Below are 13,058 nucleotides of genomic sequence, written 5' to 3' on the forward strand. Positions count from 1 at the left end.
ACTTTTACATCTCCAAAGCTTAGTTTCTGATGAGGACAATATCTCCAGAGCTTTGGAGCAGTAGTAAAATTGCACACTGAACTGAACTGACACTGGACTGTTTATCTCAAAACAGAACTTAATATCAAAACTTCAGACAGAAATGAAACAAAAACCTATCCTGACACCAGTTGTCATCATTTAATTGTCATAACTAATAATGATTATATACCTAAATAAATAAAGATTCATAAAGTATATGTATTGTAGTGCATTACATTCTAACATTATTATAATACAATATTTTGTAAGATTATATATATATATATATATATATTAGTGGTGGGCCGTTATCGGTGTTAACGTGCTGCATTAACGTGAGACTCTTATCAGGCGATAAAAAAAAATATCGCCGTTAATCTATTCTCAACGTTGGGTTGGGAGCTGGGTCTAAACTACGTAAGCTATGATGACTTTCACCTTGATATTTTAGCGCGGATGACATATACCTAGTTAAATTGCACTGTAGGGGGCGAGAAAGAGTCTTCAACTGTGAAATTACCACATCAAATGAGACGTGCAAACATGGATGCAGTTATGAAGCCGCTTCAGGGCAGGTGCGTTGCTAGACCCTTTTTACTGGTGCACGTGCCCCAGTAAAATCTCAAATTTGAGTTATAATTTACTTTGATAATCCCGAAATAAAGACATTAAACTATATGCAACAACTGAATTGACGCTTCTAAAAGCAACGCAGTTTAATGGAAGACTATGCACGCAGAAATCCATGCCCTTGCGTGTCTGTGTATTTAACGGCAACGCGCACGTCGTGCAGCCTTTTGCGCAGAAGTACTTGGTTACACAAGTTTGTATAGGTAAATATGTTGTAAATGCAATTGTCAAGCAGTTTGTGATGCATTTTGGAAACAGGAGATGAGCGCCTGATCTAATGCGCCACCTGGCCCGTTCTCGAAGACTTACTTTTAGTCATTATTTAAGTAGCACACATATTCTGAAAATGCCTTCATCAGAATTCAAATTAGCCATTTTAATCTAGATTAATTCCAAGATTAAAAAAAATTATCTATGCCCACCCCTAATATATATATATATATATATATATATAATATATAACATTTGAAGTGGATCAAAACCTTTCATCAAAGTTGTCCTAAAACCAAAACAATACCCATTCTTGTCTTAGGAAAACTTTCAAATGTTAACTACTATTTCTTAATTAGATAATATCAATATTATATTTTTGTACAATACACTTTATTTTTATTTTTTAATATGGCCCCACCTAAATTTTCACTGTATGACTTCAGGTGTTTTATACTGCTCAGATATATATATATATATATTTTTTTTTATCTACGCTTTACACTCTTAATAGTATGGAAGCCTGTTTCCGCCACTGAATAAAAAGTAAAAAATGTAATTGCGATTTTTTTATCTCAGAATTTTTTTCTCTCAGAATTGCATGGTACAAACTCACAATTGCGAGAAATAAAGTCGCAAATGCGAGTTTGTATCTCGCAATTCTGACTTTTTTTCTCAGAATTATGAGATAAAAACTTGCAATTGCGAGTAAAGTCAAAATTGCGAGAAATAAAGTCAGAACTGCGAGATAAAAATTGCAAGATATAAACTCACAGTTGTGAGAAAAAGTTTATATCTCACAATTCTGATTTTATAATCAGTTGTTTATATCTCACAACTGAGACAAAATTCAGAATTGCATAATATAAACTCACAATTGCGAGATATAGCCTAATCTCAAAAATGTGAGAGAAAGTCAGAATTGTGATTTATATTCTGACTTTATAACTCACATTTGCAAGTTTATATCTGACTTTATTTCTCAGAAATGTGTTTATATATATATATATATTAGGGGAGGAAACAGGCTTCCATACTTAATTTTGAGATAAACTCACAATTGTGAGAAATAAAAAGTCGCAATTCTGAAAAAATTGTGAATTATGAAGTCCAATTTTGAGGGGAAATAAGGCTGATATTTATAATTATATACTCACAATATACTCACAATTGTGAATTTATAATTCTGATTTTATTAACTTTAACTTAAGGAGTTTATAGTTTATAGTATATAATTATTTATTATTAACTTATAGGAGTTTATAAAAAAGAGAAAAAGTCAGAATTTTATTTAATAATTTCTGATTTTATAATCAGTTTATATCACAACTGAGAAAAAAAGTCAGAATTGCATGATATAAACTCTCAATTGTGAGAAATAAAGTCAGAATTGCAAAATATAAACTTAAAATTGTGAGAGAAAAAGTCAGAATTAAGTTTCTCGCAAATTCTGACTTTTTTTCCCCTCAAAATTGTGAAAGAAACTCCCAAATGGGAATTATAAAGTCCAATTTTGAGGTTAAAAAACCTGATATATGCTCAGAATTGTGAGTTTGTATCTCACCATTCTGACTTAACTCGCAATTGCGAGTATATAAACTTGTAATTCTAATGCAATTCTGACTTTATAACTCATAACTGCAAGTTTGTATCACGCAATTCTGACTTTATAACTTGCAATTGCGAGTTTATATCTTACAACTCTGAGAAAAAAAGCCAGAATTGTGAGATGCGAACTCGCAATTGTGAGGAAAAAAAATCTGAATTGTAAGATAAAAAAAAAATTACTTAAAAAAAAAAAAAAAATTAATTCAGAGGCGGAAACAGGCTTCCATACATCATTTTAAGACAAACTCGAAATTGTGAGAGAAAAAGTCAGAATTGTGAGTTTATATCTCACAATTCAGATTTTGTAATCACTTGTTTATAACAAAAGACAGAATTGCATGATATAAACTCACAATTGTGAGAAATAAAATTGTGAAAGAAAAAGTCAGAATTGCGAGGAAAAAAAGTCAGAATTGAAATTCTGAGAAATGAAGTCAGAATTGCGAGATATAAACTGGCAAGTCTGACATTTTTTTCCTCAGAATTGCAAGATATGAACTCGCAATTGCGAAATATAAAGTTGCATTTACCTTTTTTATTCAGTGGCAGAAACAGGCTTCCATATTGTAGTATTAGTGATAAGCAATTTAATTACATTATTAAGTATAACTGTTCTAAATGTGCTAAATGTCTATTACTTCTCATTAATTATGTATGTCTATTAAACAAAAATAAAGTTTCTTTAAGAGAGTAGTTGATGATAAGCCTGACACATGGCATTCTGAAACACTTCCTGGCATGTACTGAAGTGTTTCCCCTACCACATTTAAGACATTTGCATGAGTGTGTCCTGCTCTGACTCTGACAAACTATTGCAGCCGCTTCTCTGTATGAGGAAGTAAACTTTTAACATTTAGTCCCCTTAACTGCGTATTTTTCACAGCAAACAAACAAAATGCTTATCATTTAAAAGTGAAGGAAAGTGTTAAGTGGAAAGAACAGATGGCTGGTTGATATAGTGTGACACACCGATGTATATCTTTAGAGTCTTTAGCAACGTGTGTGTAATATGTGCTGAGTCTGATGCCTAGAATGGTGTTTTTTTTTGGTTCTGGCCACTTCACATGACGTCTTCACAAAGGTTCTTAAGTGAATCAAGCTTCAAATGACGCGCTTGGTGTGGGCTGACGATTACATTTAACCTTCTAATGAAAAGGTCAGTGTGGGAGTGTGTGATGTGGTTATGTAGGTGTATGTGTAAGCTTACTAGTTTCTCTTTTTTAGTTGACATAATCTAGTATTTTATAATAGCACTACTGAATTTAGCCTCATTTTTGTAAATGACGAGACTGTAAAGACAACAAATGGGGATAAACAGTGACAATGTCTGAAAGTATTATCACTTTTGTTTTTGGATATGAAACATGGTGGATGTTTAAATGTTACTTTAATTATGAAGGATGCACCTATAGGGTATGTTTAAGAGCGAAGTGATACAAAATTGTAACATTAGTGCAACTACCAGGCTGCTGTTCACCCACATCCCATTAAAAGACAATGACATATCTCTCAAGTTAGCTGTGACTATGGCTCAGTACCTGAACCTTATATGTATCTCAAAGGAGCTGTCATTTCACTTGCAATTATTTTAATTAGTCTGTATAGTAAGTTTTTTAATGCATGTCTGGAGGTTACATAGTATGTAAATTAGGCCACAAAAGTGGTTAACACAAGAGATATTTTTATGTTTTATTCACGGGGGGCTTTTTTTGGCTAAAAGGAACTAAAAGTCTAAGTAAAACATTTCAGAATTTCTCTCCATCTAATGGACTTCTATGGTGCCCCCCAGTTTGAACTTCCAAAATGCAGCTTCAAAGGGCTCTAAACGATCACAGCCGAGTAAAAAAGGGTCTTATGTAGCAAAACGATCAGTTATTTTCTAAAAAATAAAAAATTACAATTTATATACTTTTTAACTTCAAATGCTTGTCTTTTCTAGGTCAGCAAGAGGAGCGTTTGAGATTAAAAAGTATATAAGTTGTAAATGTTTTTAGAAAAGAACCGATTGTTTCGCTAGATAAGACCCTTCTTCCTCGGCTGTGATTGTTCAGAGCCCTTTGAAGCTGCATTTTGGAAGTTGGAACTTGGGGGCACCATAGAAGTCCATTATATGGAGAGAAATCCTGACATTTTTTCCTCCAAAAACACCATTTCTTTACAACTGAAGAAAGAAAGACATGAACATCTTGGATGTCAAGGGGGTGAGTACATTATCTGTTAATTCTTGTTCTGAAAGTGAATTACTCCTTTAAGGCATTATTATGCATATGTAATTCAGCAGTGTTTAAACAGGCTGCAACATTTGCCATGAAAGTCTGATTGCATGTCAGAACCACAGAGCTATATACATTTTTGGATTGCTCATAAAATTCTGAATTGGTATCTAGGTGGTGAAGCCACTGAAAGTGTTCGAGCGGCCATATTGCTCTTCCCTACCAGCAAAGGGCATCATTAACTGAAAGGCCTAAAAAAACTAAAATCACCCAGGTTTGTAGCTTATTAGAAGCAGGATTAGTTTTTCGGATGTGTGTTTGTAAATGAATTGTGACTTCAGTTGTCATCTATAATGTTTATGAGCTTTTCAGGCAGGATAAAAGATATATTAAAATGTTTACGTTGGGTGTGTTTACGAAAGGTGCATTCATGCCATATTGTAATTACTGTGATTACAAGATACCAACTTGTAAAAAGTATTCACATAGAACTCGTTACAACTTGTGAACTGGGAATTTTTTGAGAGCTACAACTTGTACCACCTGACCACCTCTGATTCATTAGGCACTATTTTAGGTATTGATGTGCGATAGTTTCGAGTCCAAGGGTGTAAACAGCTCCAAGTAAAACGTCACATGTTGTCATTTTGAAATTACAGTAATTGCGACATACCATAAATGCAGCATAAGTATGAGATCGTAACAAGTAACTACAACTTGTAAAATGTGAATTTCCTGAGAGCTACGACTTGTACTATGTTAACACTGCATAAATATGTATAGATAGATGCCACATTGATCTGTTTGGTCTCGAGTGTACCCAGCTTTGACAGTTCCAAAATGGCGGAGTGTGGCGGAGCGCCATCAATCGGCCATATTGGCGGCACTGAACCGAACGAAACTAGCAAATTTTGAAAATGGTCAATTATTGTCATGTTTTGGCCTGTACTAAGAAAACATTTGGAGTAGCATTACCATAGACTGCCAAAAGTTATAACAAATCAAGAAAAGTGTAAAAAGCTGTCGGAGAAACAAAAGGCTTTTGTGGTTGGTCAAACTAAAAACCAGGATTTCCATGGCAAAAATCTTGACAACTTTTGTGTTTGTTCTTATAATTTTCAGTCAGGTATGTAAATATTAGGCTAATATTTTAATTAATACTGCTCGTACGTATCTTTACTACCTATTAACTTTAGTTTATCAAAATATTGTGCCCTTTCCTGCTCACAAGTCCTTCTCTATGTGATTTAGCAGCTTCCACAAGTTTTTCTCTGTGGTTTAGACAGCAGAACAACGCATTTAGTAGTACATTAACCATGCAATGGTGTTGTTTACATCCGAGTATCACCAAATAGGCTGCGCATCCGTGTAACTGACCAAATCATGACCTAAGTACAAACCCTCTATATTTAAGATTTCTAAATAGCCCAAAATGTCCGGGATTCTGCTTTTGCTTTCTACAGTCGCCATTTATTGTGTGCGTTTTTGTATTAAAGTCTTGCGCGGGACTCTTTTCTTTATCCCGCTCTCGTAAACATTCTTTGAATATAATTTTCGCGCATCACTGAGTCGCTATCAATATGCAGAGTATTTAAATCGCTTTGGATGCAACTCATGTTAGATGTAGGGTTGCCAAAATCTGCATTTTTTCCATTAAATTGGGCTGATTTTAAACTGTTGCAGCGGGTTAATTTTCTCCCGTGGGTTAAAAGTTTGAAATATTGCATAAATTCCATTTGACTGAAATGCTTGTATTGAAACATTTTGCATTCTACCTGTGATAAAACTGTGGTAGATATTAGTTTTGTGAAGGGAGGCCACTGTGGTAGGAAGCTTTTTAGCTGTGTTTGTGATCAATCTGCATAACGGTGACTGTAAAATCTGTAGTTTTGGTATGGAAATTATGTATTTTGATACCAAAACTAAGACCCCAACCCCCTCCCACGTCCTGTTTTTTGAAAACTAAAATATGGTCACGCTACTATAGCGGCCCATAGGAACAACCAATAATGAGGCATCTATGTGTATATATCTATGGACTGCTGTACCACCGCAGTTTGGTCTCGTTTAGGCGCTGATAGTGTTGACATAGAAAAGCATAGCCTAATTCAGTCCGAGGACGTGACTAGCTCCTAGTAGTCTTGCTGTCATCTCGAAATGACGTCAAATGAAATCATCTCTGGTAATTATGACGTGGAGTGAACGCAGCATGATACTGCAGCTTAGAGCTGGATTATTTTTGTAATGTGCCTTTTATGGGCTTGCGAAGTTTTGCAACACTCAAGGCTGTATTACAAAAAGAGTTTTATAGGCTAGTTTCCTTTATCTTCATTCCATTGTTCATTAAAATGGCATGTTTTGTTTTCATTATAAGCATTTTTTCTTTGTGTTGACGAAAAAAGCTTATGACTCGGTTAAGTGTTTCTTGAAAGTATAGGAAATGTAGGTTATTGCCAGTGTAATTGTCCAACCTCTTCCATTTCAAAGACAGAAGAAGGAAATAAATTATAGGTTTATAAGGAAGTCGAAACTGCTGTTGCGCATGTGGATGACATGTGAATGACAGGTGATGCCCATGAGTCCTTTGGAGAAAACTGAGTCATGATGTGTCATTAAGCAGTTAATAGTTGACAAAATGCCAACAGTGTCTCTATCTATCTATCTATCTATCTATCTATCTATCTATCTATCTATCTATCTATCTATCTATCTATCTATCTATCTATCTATCTATCTATCTATCTATCTATCTATCTATCTATCTATCTATCTATCTATCTCAAACTTATTTTCGCTTTTCCTGTATCTAATTGTGTTTCGCTGTAACGCTTTATATCGCGGCATTACCAAATGCCTGACCACATGAACATCGAAAACAATAAAGTGTAAGTCTAGAGGCAAGACTGACTTTTACGGTGAGTGTGGGTGTGTGAGAAAAAGCTCCTTCAAAGCTCCGCCTATTTTACGTGGCAGCGTTTGTGATTTTTGTGATATTTAAATGACGAACAAGTGGAAATTCTCATCTTAGTGCGCGTTTGCTTCCAGCCAGGACTACTACACTGAAAACAGTAAGAGAATATTATTTACCTGTGACTAATTCAATAATACCAATAATATATAGCCTACATAATAGTAACTTGTCTATGCTACATTTAAAAAATATTGTCAGTGGATTTCAGAAGCTTATTGAGACTTTTTAATTACAGTTTACTGCTGACAGAGTTGAATGAACTGATGAATGAATTACACCTTTAATGATTAATAATAGCCTAATATTTCAATAATTAGTCTATTTGTATAATGCTTTATACAGTAGATATTGTTTTTAAAGCAGCTTCACATTATTATACAGGAAAGTAACAGAATAAATGATGCAAACTTCTTGAGAAATTCTGCTATACAGCAACACAGTTCAGTGTTTAGTTCAGTTCAGCTCTGCTGAATACAGTAGTGTATTATAGTGTCAGTATAATTAATTATATTGTATTATATCACATAATGGACCACATAGCCAGTCTTAAGTAGCACAGGTATGTTTGTAGCAATAGCCAAGAAGACATTGTATGGGGCAAAATGATCAATTTTATCTTTTATGCCAAAAATAATTAGGATGTTAAGTAAAGATCATGTTCCATTAAGATATTTTGTAAATTTCCTACAGTAAATGTATCAAAACTTAATTTGTGATTAGTAACAATGCATTGCTAAGAACTTCTTTTGGGCCACTTTAAAAGGCAATTTTCTCAATATTTTGATTTTTTGAACTTTTGAATAGTTGTATTTCATAAAATGTACCCTTATGGTTTTGTGGTCCAGGGTTACATATACAGTTAATTAATAACTGCTTAACAATATTCCTTAATTGTTAAATTGTTTCATTTGTTGTGCAGGAAAAAATGTTGACTGCGTTCCGAAGACTTCCAAGGATTTTGCTAATATTCAGTCTAGTTCTGAACTGCACTATAGGTTCTGACATTGGCTGTGATGACTGGACACTTAATGGAAATGATGTCTGCTGCAATAGATGCAAGCCAGGTACAGACACATTAACTGACAGCAATCTACTGTGTTACATAACCTAACAATGTATTTGCAATACTGACATACTTTTGTAAAAACGTATCCTAATTTTAGGGTGCAATTTCATTAGAATCTTTTGGAATACTGAGGATTCCATACAGTGGATTACAGTTTATCACTGAAATTACACACTGGGGAAGGTAGTTTCAGATCATTTTGAAAGTGTCACATGAAAAGGATGTGGTTTAGCACTCAAAGGGAAATCCATGAATTGTTCTGTCATTGCATAAAGATAAATAGGACATCCTTAGAGGGTTGTCCTAGAAAACTTACTGTAAATAATGTCCAGTTTTAAACTATCTGCCACATTCACAAAATGATAAGACTCACTGGATGTTATTCTCTATTAGCACTCTATGTCCCTATATTTTTGGATATGCCATTCCTAATTATTTTTCAAACCTTTTTATTGCTAGATTTAAATGAGATGAACAATCTGACTTTTGGACACTCTTTACTGATTAGAAGGCTGAAGTCATGTGTCTATTAGTGTCAAGTGAGTATGAGTTTCAGTGGCCATGTAAAAAGTAGCTGCTTATGGTTACAGGGAACCGCTTGGTGCGAAGTTGTGGAAGATACCCAGATGAACTCTGTACCCCCTGTAAACCTGGCACTTACATAAACAGTCATGCATTTTCCTGTTTGAGATGTACCCAGTGCATAGGTATGATCTGGTTTTACATTCTCACTTCTATTTTGGCTTAGTGAATGAGTTTATGGCTATGAGAGAACAAATGATTTTATTTATCTGCATCATCATATGCTTTGATATGTGCTTCATGCTGAGTAAGCATTACTCTTTCTGGTACGTTTACAGATATTCAGTTTACACTTAAACCTTGCAATATCAGTAGCGATACTGTATGTGGATGCAAGGCCGGGTATCGATGTGGAAACAGCAAATGTTCCTTCTGTGTTGATGAATGCAAAGTGGGGGAGGAGCCCACCAAAAAACGTAAGATTTGAATTGAACTTTTCTGATTAATAAGCTATCAAGCTGCTGTATTATTCTGAATTAAATTTTGTTATTTATTGCTCACAGGATCTTGTACAAAATGTCCAGAGGGAAAATTCAATGATAAAATCCACAGCATGTGCAAAGAATTGAGAAAAAGGTATTGTACAATTGCCTGTTTTTCAAATAAAACTTCTCAGAAACGCATTTGCTATAAAAGTCATTCAAACTTTCTTATTCTTTCACTAGTTGTCCTGATGGACAAACTTTGGTTGAAGGTAATGCTACCAGTGACAGTACGTGCACAGATTCAAAAGCTGAGAAGAAAATAGTGTCTGTTACGGAATCTGAAGTAAACAGCTTACCTACTGGGAGAAAAGAAGGTAAATAAGAATATCTAGTGAAACCAAAAATGTAGAAGCATCATTGCAGAGCTGCGCTCAAGTTGGTCACATGTTTTAATATGAATATCAAATTCTAATCTGAAGGGTATTTTTGTTTCTTCTAGAACAGACAAACTGGCTTCCAGTTTTCATTGCTGCAGGGATGGCAGGGTTGGCTGTCCTTTGTATCATAGTGTCAGTGGTTGCATATGTAAAGGCACAAAACAAAACAGAGAAGGAGCCAAAAACGGATACCCCTGACCAAGGTACCATTTAAACCTGTGTGTCCTTTATAGTATTCTAACAATTAAACTACCTGTCCTGATGATATCTAAATTTACAGTATTGTCATTCCTTTCTTTTAGACCACTCAGATGAGTCCAGGATAATGGTTGTTGAGCAGGAAGACTGTAGTTTCCGTCATCCTGAGCAAGAACAGGGTGGCAGCTCAGAGTCCATCAATACGCAAGACTCAGAGTCTAAACTCATAGTGTGAGTTCACTGGACAGTCTTTGTATTATTTTCTTATCTGACTCTTAACATTGCCACAAGAACAAGAGGACAATACCGACGTCTACTAAACTGTGAAATACACACTTGACTCGGTGTTGATGAGCCATCCAGCTAGTGTCTTAGCAATTAACGGAGTTTCATTTGTTCTGAAGAACTGAGTGAACTTTCATGTAGGAGTTTTTTGACTTCTGAAGTATAGTATAGTGCACCTAAAACACGAAGATGAGAGGCTGTTAATGTAGGTGTGCAGTAGCAGACAGTATGTCAACACTTTTATGAGAGTAGGCGTCATCTACTGGTGCTTGCGTCACAATTTCAGGTCAAAGCCCTCTTGAAATACCCTGGTGGGCTTCCCCACTTTTCTGTTAAAAACAGCACAGTTTTAAAAAATGCTCTTTGGACCAAGAACAAAGGATAACAAGAACAACAAGACTGTTGTATATGGCATGTTTGCACTTTAACTGTTTGTATTTAATAATACTTCTTTGTCAAATAGCTTTTTTCCTGTCAGGAAATCAGCAGAGAGAGCAGAGTGGTTTTTGTTAAATGTGGTTGACTGTGTCATGTAGGAAGTGAACTTATCTACTGAAACTAAACGTTTGACCTCAAGATTTTTTTGGTGCATTTTACTGTTTTGTACATATACTTAAAACCTAAGTAAAATTGTCAGCTCAGGGGTTTATAAACCCTGGGTTAACAAAACCATGACTTACTGTATGTCATTCATTCACAGTTCATTCTTTACTAGAGGTTAGGAATTTACCCTGGGCATTTAGGTTTCGACTCAAGGTTTCACATTCTACGTTTGTAAATCCGGGGTTAAACTTTTTATTTGCATATTGACGTTGTCAATATCATTGACTGGAAGCACTGTTTAAATTAAAGCTTGTCTCACTCATATGCATCAGCTGGGGTTATTTATTCCTGACTAAACCATGCAGTTTATCTTAGACTGTAAAAAGACCAATTTTGAGTAGACGTCACAGTGACGTCACTTACAGCTGTGCGCGCATTGTGGTGGCAGAAAAACACTGGTAACAAGTGGAGTGAAACAGGTAAAATCCTTGGAATAAGAGATAAAATGTATTGTTGTGCCTCTGAATGTCATCAGAATGCAAGTCATCAGACGCCATTTGAATCTACAAATAAACAGACAAACTAATGGATGAAACCTTTTATAACTATACTTTTAAAACAATAGGTCTATATAATATTCACATATGTGGTCCATATGGGACATATTATTAGTTCTACAGTTACAGCATGAAATACTATTTAAACCTATAACATTTCACATCTACCTATTTTATCTCACAATTCTGACTTTTTTCCCACAAATGCAAGTTTATATCTCGTATTTGTAACTTTGTAACTCGATTTAACTCAACAATATTGAGTCCATTCTGAGGAAAAAAGAAGCCATGAAGTGTGGGATATCAACTCAAAAGAGAGAATGACGAGGTGATTTTTCTTATCGGAATTGTGAGATATAATGTCAAAATGTAAAAAATACAGTCTGAATTGTAAAATATAAACTCAAATTTACCTTCTTTATTCTTTTATTCCATGGTATCCATAGACTTCCACTAGAAAACGGTAATTTTCTACCACTGGGTTGGCTCCGCCCACAAAAACGTAATCAGTTAACGCGTTTCGTTACGGTTTGATATTTTTATTCACAAGCGCTGTTTGTTGCGATAACTGTACCAACCGCACGGTAACTAATGAGGTAAGCGCTGTTTACTTTATTATTGGTTACTGGCCGTTAAGTTCTAACTTAGCATCACTTCACACGCAATAGATGACAGTCTGGTGTTAAGGTGAGTGTTAAAAGCCCTATCCACCATATTTTCAAAGCGGGAGTAAGCTTACGGACGAGACTTCCGGTTCATTAACCGCAGTAAACGTTAAAGCTGTTTGCACTACAAACCAGAGTGTTATTAATTAAGATAATTCATTATATATAATCTAGTAAGACACCAATTTGCAATATCAAGCAACAAAACAAGCTGTTTTGTAGAGCTAAAAATAGCTTGACGCAGATGAAACCGGAAGCTAGACGCACCCTTACGGTAAAAATAAGGTGGATAGAAACGTAAAATGTAAAAACTAAACTGTTGCACTGTAGTACATTGCACAGCTTGTTCTTTAAGCTATATTATAATTAAATTACCCATGAATCAAAACTCCAAGCTTGCCCCAAAGGTCAAAGACTCTGTTAAGGTATTTACCTACAGGAAATTCCCTAAGTTCACAGAGTGGATACTAAGGTCATTAAACAAGTTATTGGGGACAAAAAGAGAACAGAGGTTTATGAACCAGTTCAAGAGACTAGCTTCTGACATGTTTCTACATTTCTAATCTAGTCTAATCTAAAATGATTGTTCAATGAACTGTATATCTTGCTGACTCAGCGGGAGTTCCCTGACAACCTATGAAAAATAT

At 34.9% G+C, this 13,058-nt stretch overlaps 1 protein-coding gene across 1 annotated transcript; it reads left to right on the forward strand.

Annotated features, from left to right (window-relative positions):
• Positions 1-7,597: 7,597 nt before the first annotated feature.
• tnfrsf9a (tumor necrosis factor receptor superfamily, member 9a) lies at positions 7,598-11,517 on the forward strand. The gene is made up of 8 exons (XM_073823355.1): positions 7,598-7,750; positions 8,573-8,717; positions 9,310-9,426; positions 9,580-9,717; positions 9,805-9,877; positions 9,967-10,100; positions 10,226-10,366; positions 10,466-11,517. Exons 2-8 carry the CDS (start codon positions 8,579-8,581, stop codon positions 10,594-10,596), a joined length of 873 nt encoding a protein of 290 aa, XP_073679456.1. The 5' UTR covers positions 7,598-7,750; positions 8,573-8,578; the 3' UTR covers positions 10,597-11,517.
• The last annotated feature ends 1,541 nt before the right edge of the window (positions 11,518-13,058 follow it).

Source organism: Garra rufa, chromosome 18, assembly GCF_049309525.1.
Source record: "Garra rufa chromosome 18, GarRuf1.0, whole genome shotgun sequence".
Lineage (NCBI taxonomy): Eukaryota > Metazoa > Chordata > Actinopteri > Cypriniformes > Cyprinidae > Garra > Garra rufa.

Coding starts and splice junctions, on each gene's coding strand:
- tnfrsf9a (XM_073823355.1), top strand. CDS start 8,579: ATGTTGACTGCGTTCCGAAGACTTCCAAGGATTTTGCTAATATTCAGT. Junction 8,718..9,309: donor CTGCAATAGATGCAAGCCAG/GTACAGACACAT, acceptor TTATGGTTACAG/GGAACCGCTTGGTGCGAAGT. Junction 9,718..9,804: donor GGAGGAGCCCACCAAAAAAC/GTAAGATTTGAA, acceptor TATTGCTCACAG/GATCTTGTACAAAATGTCCA.